This window comes from Leiobunum rupestre, chromosome 4 (assembly GCF_980474605.1).
Source record: "Leiobunum rupestre chromosome 4, qqLeiRupe1.1.hap1, whole genome shotgun sequence".
NCBI lineage: Eukaryota > Metazoa > Arthropoda > Arachnida > Opiliones > Sclerosomatidae > Leiobunum > Leiobunum rupestre.
In genome coordinates this window covers 14,420,741-14,438,564 of record NC_143387.1, presented here as the reverse complement: position 1 = coordinate 14,438,564, position 17,824 = coordinate 14,420,741, and the positions used below count along the sequence as shown (strand labels likewise).

General features: G+C 38.3%; 1 protein-coding gene across 1 annotated transcript; it reads left to right on the top strand.

Annotated features, from left to right (window-relative positions):
• The first annotated feature begins 631 nt into the window (after window positions 1-631).
• On the top strand, window positions 632-3,460 carry LOC149946439 (uncharacterized). The gene has a single exon (XM_090170754.1). It carries the CDS (start codon window positions 632-634, stop codon window positions 3,458-3,460), a length of 2,829 nt encoding a protein of 942 aa, XP_090026880.1.
• The last annotated feature ends 14,364 nt before the right edge of the window (window positions 3,461-17,824 follow it).

Below are 17,824 nucleotides of genomic sequence, written 5' to 3'. Positions count from 1 at the left end.
GCTCCTTTTGATTCATTTCAAAGCCGGCAGCGTTTCGACCGAATGCTCCTCGCTTTGCTGTAATTTAATTTAACTGATTTGAAGAATTTATAGAGGTTTAAAGAAACCTTAACTAATGCGCTCACAGAATGTCGGAATAAGTTTCATTTTTAAATAATTCAAGAATTTCAACCATTCAAAACGACGCCTGCCTAGCTTCTGTACTAAAGAACACTAGAACAGTGTGCATTTACTAAGCCTAACCGATGCCATGCCACGCCCGACAAGGCTGACAACAGTATTCAAAGTCTCTTACTCCCCTAAAAGACACTTATGTTCATGTAAAAAACTATTTGACCTACACCGAATTATCACAGACTATAAATACGACGGGTCATTTTAGATAACCACCAGTCAACTTGATCTCCTTGTACTATATGTATCGTCATCATGTAAATATAATCTTCATTAATAAACTGTTTAACTCATCTTAATCTTGTCGTGGTTATTATGTTGGAACACAACAAATTGGCGACGAGGATGGGATCCTGCTGAGTATTCGAACCTGTAAAAGAAACTACGTCACCGTCATCGTTGCTGTATCGAAGATTGTCACTGGAACTCTCAACGACTTCAAGTACCTTCAAGAGTCATGTCAGTCACGGCGCAATTCAGTCAATTCGAAGACCGAACCGAATCATGGACGCTGTACTCAGAACGACTTGCACAATACTTCATTGCAAACGATATCGATGACGCTGCTAAGAAGAAAGCGACGCTGCTGACAGTCATAGGGCCAGCGACGTACGCCACGCTCAGAAACATAGTAGGACCCGATAAACCCACTGACAAAAGTTATAATGATTTGGTCAAAGTCTTGACGGATTACTTCAATCCAATACCGTCAGAAATTGTGGAACGTTTCAAATTTAATTCTCGAAACCGAAGACAAGGAGAAACTATATCCAAGTACATCTCAGAGCTAAGACGAATGAGCGAGTTCTGCAACTATGCGACATCATTGGACGATATGCTCAGAGACCGGCTGGTATGCGGATGTAATGATGATTCTTTACAGAAAAGATTGCTGGCTGAAGAAAAACTAACTCTCAACAAGGCCATGTCGATAGCTCAAGCTATGGAGCAAGCGACAAAGAACGTTAGCGCAATGAAAAATCAGGCAAGCCACGACTCAGACGATAAGGTTCAGGCGATATCGTTACTCTCAAAAAAGAGACGCTCACGCAACCCTGGGTATCAATCGGCAAAAGGTCAACAAGATTTCACAAAGCGGAGAGACGTTTCAAATCAAAATCGTGTCGAAGGTAAATGCACTCGTTGTAACGATCAAAGTCATGTTCCAGCTAGCTGTCCATACAAGGAATCAACGTGTCACCATTGTAAGAAAAAAGGGCACATATCCAGAGCCTGTCGAACGAAGCTACTAAAGAATAACGATGGACAAGCTAACTACATATCTGAGAGGAACTCACCATGTCTGGAGTATGAAGTCTTCACGCTATCGTCTGCCGTAGTTCCTCTGGAGCCTAAACAAAAAGACGTATACCACTTATTGCGACAGATCGACCACAAGAGACCACCGGATCCGTACAGAATCTCGTGTAAAATCAACGATGTTCCCATCGACATGGAAGTTGACACTGGTTCTGCCTTTTCATTAATGTCAAGTCACGACGCTGAAGGGGTGATCCTAATGAGAGAACTGGAGAAATCTGGTGTTCGACTCAAATCATTTTCTGGTCACAAAATAGAGGTTGCTGGCATCAGTTACGTTAGAGTGGCATACCATTCGCACGAAGACATCCTACCCATCATTGTATACAAAGGCAATGGACCTACGCTATGCGGCAGATCGTGGATATCGTCGACACTTCCAATTCTTCAAGAAGGAGTCGTACCACAAGCAAGCTCAATCCTGAACATTTCATGCTATGAAGGAATCCTGCAGTCAATCCTGGTGAAACACAAACACGTCTTCGATCCGAAACAAAGAGGCTGTTTGAAAGGCGTAAAGGTCCATCTTCACCGAAAACCCGAAGTTGCACCTAGATTTTTCCAGGCACGAACCGTTCCTTACGCGTACAAGGACAAGGTCGACGAAGAACTAAGACGTCTTGAAGAAGCCGGAATAATTACGCCAGTACCATTTGCACAATCAGCTGCTCCCATTGTCCCTATCTTGAAACCGAATGGCAAAATCAGGATCTGCGGCGACTTTAAACTTACAGCTAACAAGCAGATCGAGACGGAGAAGTTCCCAATTCCTAAGGCGGAAGATATCTTCGCTAAATTTGCCGGTTGCAAGATATTCACAAGACTCGACATGAGAGAGGCGTACAGTCAGTTGGAGTTGGACGATGCGTCTAAAGACCTCGTAGTCATCAACACTCTCAGGGGGTTGTTCCTGTACAATTTCCTGCCATACGGAGTATCATCCGCATCCGCGGTCTTTCAAAAACATATGGAGTCTTTATTAAGAAATCAACATGGCGTCACTCCATTCCAAGACGATATATTGCTGGGCGGAATTGATCACAACGATCATTGGAAGAAACTCGAGGCGCTACTTGAAGTTTTCGAAGAAGCGGGTCTGAAACTGAATCGAGACAAATGCCAGTTTGCAAAGACATCGATCGATTTCCTGGGCTACCATATGGACAGCGAAGGACTCCACCCGCAGAAGACTAAGATGATTGCGATTACCGGAGCGCCTGAGCCAACGAATCTGGATGAGCTGAGATCGTTTCTAGGTCTATTGAACTACTACTCTAAGTTCATACCGAACTATTCCACTCACCTGTCCCCGATATATCGACTATTGGAGAAGGATGCTGAATGGAAATGGGGTCCAACGGAAAGTCAAACGTTCAAGAAAGCCAAAGAATTACTTACTAACTCGAATCTTCTGGTACACTTCGACCCGACCGAGGAAATCAGATTGGCCTGTGACGCGTCACCCGTTGGCATCGGCGTTGTCATGTCACACTGGATCAACAATGAAGAAAGGCCAATCTCGTTCGCCTCCCGCACGCTGTCATCGGCTGAAAAGAACTACTCACAGCTCGAGAAAGAAGCGCTGTCATTGGTCTACGGAGTCACTAAATTCCGGGATTACTTATTGGGAAATAGATTCAAGCTAATCACCGATCATCAGCCGTTGGTTAGCTTACTCTCCGAGAACAAACCAATTCCTCAAATGGCAGCAGCGAGATTGCAGAGATGGGCAATAACTCTTTCAGCATACGACTACACTATCGAATATAAGAAGGGAAGCCTTCACTCCAATGCGGACGCTCTAAGTCGCCTTGCGCTGAAAGTTCATCACGAAGAGCCACCGTTGCCAACGGAGTATGTTCTCCTAATCGATAGAATGAACAAGAGTCGAACGAACCTGTCCGACTGTGGTAAACGGATGGAAACAGTCCGAACGACAAGATCCAGAAGTCAAACCATATTATAGCAGACGTGACGAGCTGTCGACCATGCGAGGTGTGCTGATGATTGGGCAACGAGTCGTAATTCCAGAGGTTCTACGCTCGAAACTACTAGAGCAACTTCACGAAACCCATCAAGGCATCGTTCGAATGAAGTCGCTCGCAAGGTCCATGTTCTGGTGGCCAGGAATCGACGCAGCGATCGTTGAATACAGCAAACAGTGCGAAATATGTCAATCAATCGCACCAGAACCCAAGAAGGAGTTCTCATCGTGGCCCGTCTCAACAGCACCGTGGCAGAGAGTTCATAGCGACTTCGCCGGCCCCATCGAGAACAAACTTCTTTTCATAACTGTCGACTCGTACTCTAAATGGATTGAAGTAGATGTCGTACCCACAACATCGACAGAAACAGTTATTCGTTCACTACGCACCAAGATGGCTCGCTTTGGTATCATGCGCACGTTGTTTACGGACAATGCAACTTGTTTCACGAGCGACCAGTTCAAAGAATTCACATCCAATAACGGAATAAAACACGTTACGATTGCGCCATACCATCCGCAATCCAATGGCCAAGCCGAAAGAACGGTGCGTACGGTGAAGGTTGCTCTGAAGAAATTATCCGGAGGAAGCAACATCGCAATCGACATGCTAAACGATGGTCTCCAAACTTTCAGTCATGGAACTCTGGAACAAAGGCTGTCGCGGATTCTGATGTGCCATAGACGTACGCCCTCATCATGTGGAAAATCCCCTGCCGAACTCATGCTTGGGAGAAATATTATCACTTGCATCGATCTATGCCATCCTAGAAATCAACCTGATCATGTCGAAACCAGTAATAATGAAACCAAATTCCAGATTGCAGACCACGTTCTCATCAGAAATTATTCTCGTGGACCGAAATGGATCCCTGGCATCGTTACAAAGCAAATCGGCAAGGCTATGTACGAGGTCACGGGCGAAAACAAGACTATGCGAAAACATCAAAATCAATTGAGGCTACGACACAAAAAATCCGATGACGCCACGACAACAGATCCATCATCAGAACTTGGTATCTCATCACACAATGACAATGACTGGTTCCCTGGTCCATCATCAGTTCCAGCAAGCTCACGGTCCAGCAACGATGACAACGTCCAAAGATCTACATTGACATTAACGACGTCAGAGCAACGAGCCAATAACGACGAAGACGTCCAGAAATCATCATCGATAATGACGACGTCAGAAAAGCCATCCAACAGCGACGATCATAACCAACCTCGACGCTCAACAAGACATCACAAACCAATCGACAGATTAGGTTTATATAAAAAAAAAATGGGGAAGTGGTGTTATGTTCATGTAAAAAACTATTTGACCTACACCGAATTATCACAGACTATAAATACGACGGGTCATTTTAGATAACCACCAGTCAACTTGATCTCCTTGTACTATATGTATCGTCATCATGTAAATATAATCTTCATTAATAAACTGTTTAACTCATCTTAATCTTGTCGTGGTTATTATGTTGGAACACAACAAAGACTTAACAAAATGCAGAATATTTTCAATTAAGTTATGGAATTTAAAGAATTTAAAATAACAACTAATTATCATCAATAACTTAACCATAGTTAACAGGCTACGTGGCTACGTATACATTTTTTGTGATAAAACTGGACTAGTGACGGTGGATTTCTTTAACCTAAACTATTTCCATTAATACGTAAATGGAAAGATAATGATAAATTCCACTGTATAAAGAAATATTTCATGGTTATAATTCTGTCCTGATTCAGTGATTCATATCTAGAAATTTAATTTGAGCAAGGGGTTTTATGGATTACAATGGGAAAGGGGGCCAATATTGGAAGAAATTTCAAAGATATTAATTTTTCTTCCTGTACTTCTCTTTGCTTTTACGTTTTTACATTGTATCTTCTAGTGGTATTTCAGTTAATACCCAACTCTTAAAATATATTTTGGTGTTTTGTGAAATCAGCTTTTCCCGCTTTATGCATTGCTGTAGCTTTAAGTTACTCATTTTGTGGTTTTTGTAACTTTTTCCTCAACATTTAGGAAAGTTTATCATACTTTAATATTTCTGTGAGGGTCTAGTCACTTCCATTTTGGGTGCGTCTTAATCATGATTAAAAATTATTCACGATCTAATCAGGATCTAATCATTTTAATCACGATTTAATCATTTTAAAAATTCGAAACTGAAGTTCGATAATTTAATATTAATTATTAATATTGATGGTTCTATCGCAATTGTGTTTGATTGAAATGATTGAAAAAAACTTTTCACATTTTATTTAAAACATCCGAAAACATCACAGCTTTGTAACAAGTTATTACAACTTTGTAACACGAGTCATCACAGCTTAGTAATTACGGTAACATTGTAATTAGTACTACTTTTTTTCATATAAAATTATTATAATCCGCTCGCTCTAATCGTGCACAATTATAATCCTTCTGATTCTCGTTCAAATTTCTAATCGCGATTTAATAATTTAATAATGATTTAATAATTTAATCATGATTCAATAATTTGTCGCTTAAAACAAGCAAGGGTTAAATGTAACATTGCCCAAATATTATCAGTTTTTAGTAATACCATAAGTAACATAGTACACATAAGTGTAACACTCAGACTGGGAATGACAATCAATTTTTGGAATTTTGGTTTCACGATTATTTTAGGAACAGAGTGAGGAGGTCTAGTCGCTTATCTGTTAGCGGAAATCTTCGGCTTAAATAGTGCTCTATGGAATTGAAGTCAACTTAAAATTTAAAATAAACTAATAGAGGATTAACAAAGTATAACGGGTTTAATGAAACTACTTAAGATAAAACATTGACATTAATAAAATTTAAATGATCGAACATGAATAATACGGAACAAATAATACATTAATAAGCGCGTACAGCTCAAGGAAAATAATGAGGTGGTGTTGGAAAATTACTGAAAAAAATACAAAAAAAGTAGCTTTATCTTTTGAAACATCCTGTATAATCCTCTGGCGAGTCTAGAGCGCGCTCATAGGCTTGTAAAATAAGAGACGCTTACGTAAGAGCCACATTAAATCAATAAGGCCCCGCTACGTAATAAAAAGAGCTATTAATCCGACGGTTTAAGGGGATTTGGGAAGCCTAAGATGTAAATTGTACAGATTTTGTAGTGCGGACTGTTAAAAAAAAAAAAATTTCAAATTCGAGGTAAAAATTTACCTTCATAAGGAAAACGCCTCCAACATGGGGAGTATAGCAGTCTGATAACTTCGGTTCATTTACTTCTGATTATATATAAACAAACTTTTAAAAGTAATAGAAAATTTAACAAATTTAAACAACCCTATTTATTTTGGGGAAGCAACCACCAGTGACCTCACATCACACTCAGTCAGGCTGGCGGTTCTTTCTGTGCTAGTCACGCCACAATTAATGCAAATGTAAATTCGTCAAAACCCAAGCCGGCACTTTTAAACTTAAACTGTTCTTGGTCTGGAAATAGACCGTTTTCCGGTCTTTTTCGCAGTCTATTTCGCCATCGCAGTACCAGGCTAAACCTCCGTAACTTGGAACGTGAAACACTTGACCGTCGCATTTGATGCGGAAATATGCCCCCGTTCGTATAGTACCGCGGTGTGTCCTTCCTTTGTCAATTGTAGAGCCGACCAATCGTTCACTAAAGAAAGACAAGAGTATAAATCTTATTAATTAATTAGACCCTATCAAAATAGAATAAAATCGGCTTACTCTTCCGAATGTACGCCTTTGAGTCGCAAAGCGGGCTAACCGACACGTTACTATATATATTTTTACAAATAGTTCGTTATTCGAGTTGAGTAAAAAAACAATGTCTAATACTGAACTTTTAAATACTATGCAGTGTAAATGCGAATTAACTAGCCAACAAGCGAGAGTACATTGCTACGATGAAAATTTCCAATCGTTTATGGCGAAAAGAACTCAGCCACTGAATGAACAGCAATACCAGCGCGTTAGAAACTATAAACACGTAAAAGATGTACGATTTGAAGATATCATCCGCGAAGATGTAACGACAGAATTGGCGGAATCACGTATATTTCAAGCGTTCCTTAATAGATACATTCAAAAGCATCCTGGTTTAGCCCCAGATTCAATTCCCTCGAATTTTAAAAGCAAAATTGACTTTTTCAATTTTATATAGTATATATAACCGTGGTCTCCGATAAGATTAGCGCGACTAAAAGCGCGGGGCTAAACGGCCACCTATAAAATAAAATCATATAGCAATGTCAACGGCAAATCAACCTACCCCCTCAATTTCGATTGGATACGAAATAAAAATCGGAGCCACGCGTTTTATATCCAATGAGCCGATATTATCGACGGAATTCGAAGATTACACCCTACTGAGCAACTGCGATTTTACGGAAAGTCGTTCTTTCGCTCCTCAAAAATTAAAAGAGACTCTTCAAAATCGTTGGCTTCACAGTATGCACGTATCTCACGGGATTGCACCTTCTACAAATCGAGGAGTCCTACAAGCAAGAGTAAATGACGGAGAAATTTTGGCGTATAAATTTACCGAATGCAGTATAGAAGGAAACGAATGCGTTTTCTATGGATTTATACCAACCATAAAAAAAACTATAAACGATACTCATAAAATATGCCGTTTATCGATGTTAGCCGTGTGGCCTAGAACACTCTACGTTTATTTAAAAAAAGAAAGAGCGTGCCCGTGTTCGGAACATTGTAGCAAATGGTCCGTCACCTTAAACGATTCGATCACTTTCAAAGGTTATTGCGTTAAACGCGTCCCTTGGTCGGATTTATACGTGATGATGGGAAATGAAGATACCATTTGCGTGGAGTGTTTAAAATCACCCAGAGAATTGTGACACTTTTTGAAATAAATGGGAAGTTAATATTAAATTGAAGTACGATACGTTGTCTAGGGGAATTAATTAAGATATTAAGATTACAGTTAAGTGTCAGCATTGGATAAATATAAATAATAATGAAATAGTGCGAGAGTTATTTAATAAACGAGAACTAAGGTTTACTAAATATACAAACAAAACACACATGGCTGGTCAGGCCACAAACTACACATTTATAAAACAATTCATAATTGTCAACAAAAGTTCAAATCAGGTATTTATATGATTGTTAATTAGATACAACGGTTTCCATCTGGAAAAGCGCTTGGTCCGATAGCGTCCGGCAACTACACGAAGGGCATTTTGACCATCCCAACAGGGTGCGCACAAATCGCATCTTTTCGGTCTCACAGGTGTCAGATATACGGCTGTTAAGGCGTTCTGCAACGTAGCAGATACTACGTTATTTGCTTAGCCGATTAGCCATAACTTTTAGTCAGAAGACAGAAAGGCAATGCGGAGATTAGTGGGAAAATGTACTATATGCAAAAGATATCAAGCCACAGAACGATAAGGCACAATCGTCAAAATCAATTTTGTAGACCAAAACCTATGACACCTACGATAACTCCCAATGTTCGTCTACTTTGGCCTAAAATCTAAACAAAGCTCAAAATATTGCACCTGCATCACGTGCTCCACGTGCTCAAAATGCCAAAAACCATATATTGAGGTACACTGTTTAAAAAGTCTTCGACAGGTGAAATTTTTGCCCTCTTTTTAATTCTGCTAGACAACTATAATAGATAGATCGATGAAACCAATTGCAACTATTATTTATTTTCCAATATCTTTCGTTATTTATCGGTTTTGTCCGCCAAAAATTAATAGTTTTGGCGGGTACCGTCAAAACTCATTTTTGACAACTTTTTAAATATCGGTTCTACGGCACTGACTCGCCCGTTTTTGAATTCGCAATGGTCGATTCATTTTTAGAAAGTGGAAAAATTTCCCTCTACATCCAACGGTTGGGAAGTTATCGCGTTTACAAACTTTCGTCAAAATTTGGGAAACACCTAAAATGCATCAAGCGATTATTAATAACGCAACTTCGACAGCGATCCAACAACATATTTAATTAGAGGCTGGTTGAAAATTGTGGTAACCATTATTATAAACTATTTCTAACGCAAATAGCTTTTTAAAAGCTTTAGCGTATAAAAAAGGATATTCCTAAAACCACTTGCCAAGTTGTTCTTGGGATTTGTTTTTTTTTTAAATCGGCCTTTAATTAAATATATTTTCAATGTTATTGAATCGCTGTCGAAGTTGCGTTATTAATAATCGCTTGATGGATTTTAGGTGTTTCCCAATTTCGACGAAAGTTTGTAAACGCGATAACTTCTCAACCGTTGGTTGTAGAGGGACAATTTTTCCACTTTCTAAATATGAATCAACCATTGTGAATTCAAAAACGCGCGAGTCAGTGCCGTAGAACCAATATTTAAAAAGTTGTCAAAAATGAGTTTTGACGGTACCCGCCAAAACTATTAATTTTTGGCGGACGAAACCGATAAATAACGAAAGATATTGCAAAATAAATAATTGTTGCATTTGGTTTCATCGATCTATCTATTATAGTTTTCTAGCAGAATTAAAAAGAGGACAAAAATTTCACCTGTCGAAGACTTTTTAAACAGAGTGTACTAATAATATTAAAATATATTAGTATAGATCAAACAATAAAACCTCGTCTTCATCAGTTCTACGTCACCCAAAATTAGTATTGGGGCAGAAGTAAACTACAGCCCAGATCAGATTGGGTTAAAGCTAGTTAGCCATAAAATGTGACGCGAAACACTTTGTTAATTGAAACCAATTTCGGAAGTCCTACGGTTCTCAAGATAAGTTTCGAATTACCTCGAAGACATGGTTCAAGGTCATTAAAATTTTCATAGTCGGTTAACCCCCCTCTCCCCCTCCTCAGCGCTCTATAACATCTTACAATTTCAAAATCGTAGCTAAAACACATTTTGAGATATTCCCCTGGCCCATTTTTTAGTTAACACACTGTTTATAAATAGATCAATTTTTGATTTCACATTTGCATGAAAATCACTTAACAATAGGAAATCCAACCTAAATAATCCCACCCTACTAATAAAAAAAATGAAATTAGGGCTAAACTCAAACAGGCCTATTCTCAAGACAAACAGATACGCAAGAAAAGAAAATCGTTTATTTAAAACATCAATTACTTTTGTAAACCAAAGATTGGAATTTAACCCTACAGCTGAAACTCTGGATGATGGGATTTATTTCTATTCCCAAGCACTAGCGCCAACGTATTAGACTTATGGCATTTTTGTATATTTTATACGATGTAAGCTTGACCAAAATGTGATACGTGAAATAATGATTTGATTTAAAAAAAGTTATTCGTTTTATTGATTCTTGATTAAATTATTTTTTTTAAAGTCTATTAATTTGTTTATTTAATAGTAAACGCGACCAACTTCCTCTCGACTAAAAACCTCCTCTGGATAGTCCCAGAAATACGCCACCCTATGGAGTATCGCAACTCGCCCAACGATGTTAGAATTGAGCGGTGTCGCCCTGTAGCGACAATAAAAAATAACGTAAATTTTATAAAAAAATAAATATTTAAAAAAATGAATTAAAATGGAATTTACACGGGGAGCCAAAGTCTTTCCCCATTTTCCAGGAGGTTCTAGTTCTATAAAGAAAATTGAATTTAAAAAACTGTATAAATGTAGGAACACAGAGCCAAACGAGAATTTACGCATTGAGGTAAAGTCTTGTCCCATTAGATAGGGAGAAGATAGTTCTATAAAGAAAAGTGAATTTAAAAAATATAGAAACAAAAGGAATAAAATATTTACCCATGCACCCAGAAATATTCGCCCAGAGTACATCCTTCCGGGAGAGTTGTAAAGCTAATGTATTACAATAATTGTTTAGACCATATAACTAATAAAATGAAAGCATCACGAACCTTATGATATAATTTAAATAGAAGTACTTACTTGTATGTTGTTATATAGATAATCCGTGACGTTCCGAATAAATTTTTGGAAGAGATAGAATAGACACTGTCTATTTTAGCCGGAGCTGATAAAAGTCTGATCTAAATTGATGGAGTGTTTTACAACCACCACTAAGGGGGGGACCCCATATGGGGAAACATTGGTGTTAAAGAAGTTATAATGCCTCGCACCCTATATTAGGATACTCCCGACTAGTCATATCAGGGAGTAAGGACAGAGGGAGTAGTCAAGGAAATAGGCGGCTTATACCCTCTCCCTTGAAATGGGGTGAGTATGGGGGAGTGAAGTTAGGTAGGTCAAGTTTTCTTTGCACGCATGCGCCAAATTTAAAAAGCTCTCTTCTGGAAATTCGTACCAGCAGGGGAGTAAGGACTCCCTGGTAGAGTTTCAGTTTCTCCATGCTTTTTTCGTGCCTTGGCTCTTTCGAGTTTTCCACGGTTTTTTAGAAATGGTTAATTATAAAAAGTGTTGTTTTTTAAATTGCTCTAGCGACTCTAAATATTCAACTAGGACTGATTTGGTAAACATAATTATTAAACCGTTCCCTAAACCCAAAACAAAGCTAGAATTATGTAAAAAATGGATTAAAGCTAGCGGAAATTTGCTATTAACCCCTGAACAAATAAATTCAAGGCATTACGTTTGCTTCAAGCATTTTTTGGGTGGTCCGGATCTACTACCTGCATCGTTAATTGATAAATGCTTTAAGGTAAGTTTTAACTTGAAATTTTGATTGACATATAAACCTGAATATTAATTAAGTATAATTACTAGGAAATAGACGAAAACTCGCCAAACGATAGACCATTAGATTTGTCTATTACAAAAATAATAGAAGAAACACCAGTTACCAGCACTCCAATCACAAAAAGCGTAAAGCCACAATTATATTTTGCGAAGAATATTTCTTCATCAGGTATACTTTACAATAAAGAAGGTTATATTTGGTTTTTAATTATTGGCACTCTTTCCATAGATTTCAATGAGAATTTCTTTGTAACTTATGAAAATATTTTAATCGAACAAACATGCCAAAATATGAAGGATGTCAACATAGAAGGAGCGGGTGTAAAGCCTTTTATAAAAAAATTATTAGAAGAACCACATTTGGTGAAGTTGGAGAACAAAACCATCGCCAGATTGGCATCTTTAAATTCAAAACACATTATTGATAAGGCTTCATTCTTGGTACATTCAAGATACCTCAGAGAATTGCCGGAGCTTCTTACAGATATGCTCAGATGTTTTGGAAAGTTGGATAGTTTTAAAGATCTTGACTAAACAAAACAAGAGCAAATTTTCTCTAATTGGTTAAGAAGATTTATGCAGAGTCTTGGCTAAATGGGTGGAACTAATTTATGTGATACTTCAAAGGAAACTGTGGGTGCACTTTCTAAGTCCGAAAATAGTGAGAAGGAAGACCAAGTGATTCATCACATTGGAGGATATACAATGAAAAAGATTTCACGGCTATACGAAGAACCAGTTATCCTAGTACTTTTTGATAGTTGTGTTTTAAAAAATGATTTTAAAGGTTCAGTGAAAGGTTACGCTGAGTGGTCAACATTTTTAAGTAGGGGAGGATATATTATTCTTACAGATCTTGGATTTAAACTTTTTAAATTGATTGATAGTATTGTAAAACCATTTTACAAAAATGATAAAAACTTAAAAATGCCTAAGCAAGTGTTTGCGTGTATGGCACTTGTGAATTTGCTAACATGACCAGATTTGAAATTTTCATTAAATATTTTATATATAGTGTCTGTTATTCCTGTGCACAATTTCAAGGTATCTAAATACCTTAAGAGATTAAGAAAATCTTCCAAACTTCCAATATCTGAGGTTCTTAACGTGTTAAATACAAACAGTGAAGAGGAGCTACCACTTCTAGTTACTGACCAATTGAATTGTGGCTCTGACTCTGAAATTTGATACAGTGAAAACTGCGTAAATAGATCTTTTAAACTTGCCAATCTGCTAGAGTGACACGGGGAAGTATGCGTGGTGGTGATGTCACACTGGTGAACTGTGTTTGAAGGTTATTTGGTGATGTAGAATCACGTGGTTCACAAAAAAGCACCCGTTCTTCACCATTTTCCTTGTCTATGTTAGCAATATCACGTGTAGCATTTTTTTATTTATCCGTCGTTTTTTCCTCGTGCAGAACACCCTTTTTCAAAATACTTTTTAATCGTAAGGTTTCACTAAAACCATTAGCTTTCTCCTTGGTTACGGTATCACAGTTTTCAGGTGGGTTTTGTAAACCATTATTTGCTGAGCCATCAGTTTTCTGTTGTCTTGGATCCTACGTTTTAATTAGTTTTTAAACTATGCAAATATTTTATCAATTCTCCAAAGGAAATACTCGCAATCATATATTTAGTTGGGTGATGCATCATTGGATCGGGATAATCCACACTAGGACCTTTACCACCAACAAAATGTTCAGAACAAACATAACGCTCTTTAGTAATTTTATCAAGGGTGAGAAAGTTAGGCCTTCCACAAACTAATATCCATCTCTTACATTTTTCTAACTGGGTTTTTGGCTTAGGAAACGTATGAAAGGTTATTCCTTTCATATATTTTTTGTGGGAAGATCTCGAATCACTTCTACAAGCGATATAACAACAATTTTTCATGTTGATTTCGGAAATAACGTGCAGCAATACTCGGGCCTTAGCTTTAACGAACTTAACAGAAGCTGCGTAGCAGAAAACAGGAAACCAGTAAACCAAAATCCACGGAAATGAAATTTTTCGAGCATGCGCGGTAGCTGGATTTGAACTAGTAAATACCCCTCTTTTCTTCCCCCATTGCATGGGAGAGGAGCGTTTGTTTAACATAAGAGGAAACCTCCCTCTGTCCTTACTCCCTGGTCATATGATATGTTAAAAAAAATAATCTTAAAAAAGATCGGACAGACCCCTCCTTTTAGAAGACAAGCGCATTTTTATATAGTAAGAAAGAAAGAAATAATATCGAATAAATCTTCTTTGAAAACAGAACTAGATATTTCGTAATAAAAATATTTTTATTACTATATTTTAAGAAAAGTAAAATATTTTACATTACAATAAATCAAAAGAAAACCAATGAAGGGCGGAGATAAAATCTTGTACAATCAAGCGGGTCCAACCTTGGAGCTCGGGTCTCTGCCTGATAAAATCCCAAGCTCAATGATAAAGATCGGCGGTCAGACTGAATATATTTTAAAACACATTAGTCGTTTGTTACGGATATTTTTGAATAAATGTATATTACCCCGTTATTACGCACTGCATACAGGAACCTTTACCGGTACAGCGGGCTATAAATTCTGACAACATGCATACAGGAACCAGGCTAAACAGCCAGCCTTGGACAAAATTGAGGTCTTTTTAAAGTTAAGGAAAAAAGGTTTAAATATACAAATACCAAAATAAAACAAAATTTAAACTTTTACAGTTGATATCTGAATGGGCGATTTTCAGCGTAATAGGGCGGGTTCCTACGGGGGTGACCTTGATAGTGGTGCAGAACCATTTCTTTTACTCCTGAAGTCGAATTACACATGTATATTTCGCTTATAGAAGCGTCGTAAAGCCCATATTCTTCTCCATTTTATAGCCAAATAATTGTAAAATAGAAAATCTCGAAAAGTTTAAATTGCGATAGAAAAATAGCCCCCCCCCCCTTCCCTCTCTATCCACCTCTCCTCATCGTCCGACCCGAAGCGAGCCCGCAAGAAACCCCGTTGAAATCCATTGGATTCCCGCGGCTCCGACCGTTGCTTGGAAGCCACGCTCCGACGTAAAGGCACTGGGGCGAGTACGGGTGGCGAGGAGAATCGTAGCCTCCGTCTAATTTGTAAGCGGTTTCTAATATCTACCGTACCTGCTCGGTGTCATGTACAGTGTTACGTCGAATCTACGGTGCGAAAGTCGGGTTTTATTAAAAATGCGTACAACAAACTTAGTCGTCGTTGAGCGGGGAGCCGAAACGCCCTTGAAAGTGTACTCGGGTATTTTGTTACCGCGCTTTGGTCTTCGCGCGGCGTGGGAGGCACTATAGAGAGAGAGTCTTCGGAATAACCGGGCGAATTGGGGGGGTATCGGGTATCATCGAAGGGAGTAATTGATTTTGTTAGTTTTACGAGGAAATTACCGTATGGATTTATTCGCGTGCCGACCGCAGTACGCACCCCGTACAATTTTAAGCAAACATTAGGCATATTGAATTTAGTGAAATAATTGAAATGTGGTCCAAAGTACGATAATAAAGCGTTATTTAAAGGGAGCTCTTCTTATCTAAAAACTAATCATAATTTTGACCACCGTTACTCTCGCATCTTGGAAGTTGAAGCCTTATAAAAATGTAAGTATATGATAACCTTACTAAGCGCAAACATGTTTTACTGAGTGCAAACTTTATGGGAACGCCAGCAAGGTTTTGCCAATTTCTTCAACGAAAGGAGTTTGGATTACTCCAGACAGCAATATTCATATCGGAGCATTAGACGGGAACGTTGGCATCGCACAGACGGAAAGCCAGTTCAAGCAACTATGGAGTACGAGCGACCGAATAACTTCATTGTTGAAAGACGATTCTACCTCTCCCTCTACGTGGTTTTTCGAAGGATCGGAAACGAGACGGGTTGAGTTGTGTTTTTTCCAAAACCGGAGGGTAGTGGACGTGAGGGAACTCGTCCTCGGAACTGGAACGAACTACGGGAAATGGTACCTGACTAAACAGGGATTCACCATTACGCTGTATCCCTGGATGGCATTGCTCGAAAAATATGACGAAGTTATGATCTACCACAACGAAGTCAAACGTGTGTTTAAGGATATTAAAGAAACTGTTATTCGCGAAATTACGGATTACATTAAAAAGCAATGCATGGGCTGTGAAATTGATCATCCGTCACAAAAGCAGCATCATTGTTTAATAATCTACTGGAATTCCCGTTTAGAAAGGCATTTGTTTGACGCAATGGGGAAAATAAGCTATTCCGAAATAACCTCTAAACTTAGTACATTCTTAAGCGATGATTTTCGCGATATTATTTTATCTTTCATTATGTGCAACGCCAAAAAGATCTTGTATAAATCTGAAGATGTGTAAAAATATTTCAATAAAATTTTCGTATTAAAAACTGAGTTCATTATTTCTTAAACCATTTACAAACATGGATCCCGTCATGATACATCCTTTCACGGGGCTCGTGTCAGGACCAACACAATGTGGTAAATCCCACTTCATAGCCAAATTAATTAAACATAACGAATCTTGCATATCACCCCCGCCACAGCGAATTGTTTGGTGTTACACGGAATATCAACCCGTATTATTTAATTCGGTGCTGGAACATAATTCCACAGTTGAATTTCACGAGGGGCTGTTAGATCCCGGGAATTTGAATCCAGCGATAAGAAATTTCGTAATTCTGGACGATTTATAGTGCGAAATCGCCAACAACAAAGACGTAACCAATTTATTTATCCGTGGTTCCCATCATCGGAACACGTCTGTACTAATTTTAATGCAAAATTTGTTTTATCACGGGAAAGAGGTAAGAACTCTCAATCTGAATTCCCAATACCTCGTGATCTTCTGTTCAGCTAGAGACGTCTCCAGCGTATTAAATATTGCAAAACAAATATCTCCGTCAAGTACAAAATTTGTCGTTGACGCGTTTCGTCAAGCCGTACGGGTATTTATTCATCGATTTAAAGCCAAACACGTCAGATGAATATCGGCTGCGAACGGGAATCATACCAGGAGAAGAAGCCGCGATTTTTGTTCCAAAATGAGCATAACGACATCAAAACGATTTTGTAAAAATTTTATCTTTCTGGAATACTTGAGCATTTGTAACGCGAAACAGAGGAAATCTATCATCAAGCTAGCAGATCGAGACGCTAATTTAGCGTTGATCGAATGTTGTATAAATGTACTACGTGGAAACGTTCAATTAACAGATGGACAAAAGTGTCAGTTGAAGAAACATCGTAAAATCTTACACCATCTTTGTCGAAAAATTCCTCTCGCTAAAAGAAAACAGATTTTAGTGCAGAAAGGAGGTTTTTTACCGCTCTTGTTAGCTCCCTTACTGTCGATCGTTAGCTCAGTAGCTGGTGCGGCGATAACTCGCGCCATCAATAAGTAAATGGCTCGCAAAATGATTCTGGTGTCTGAAGACGCCTTACGTAGAATGAAAAATACTACCCCCGAAGAAATATCTCGTGAACCTGAGATGCCCAACCTGGATAATGCAATGAAAGCGATTACTTCAGAGCACATCACTTGTCGATAAATAAATCCAGTTTATGACGTTTATCTGAATATAATTACAGATCTTGCCCGTTATTTGATTTAACTACTTTTAGGACGTGACGTTTTTGTTTAAAGGACCTTGCAATTTTTAACCGAATGGTTTTTGGGTGGATATTTTTATCTG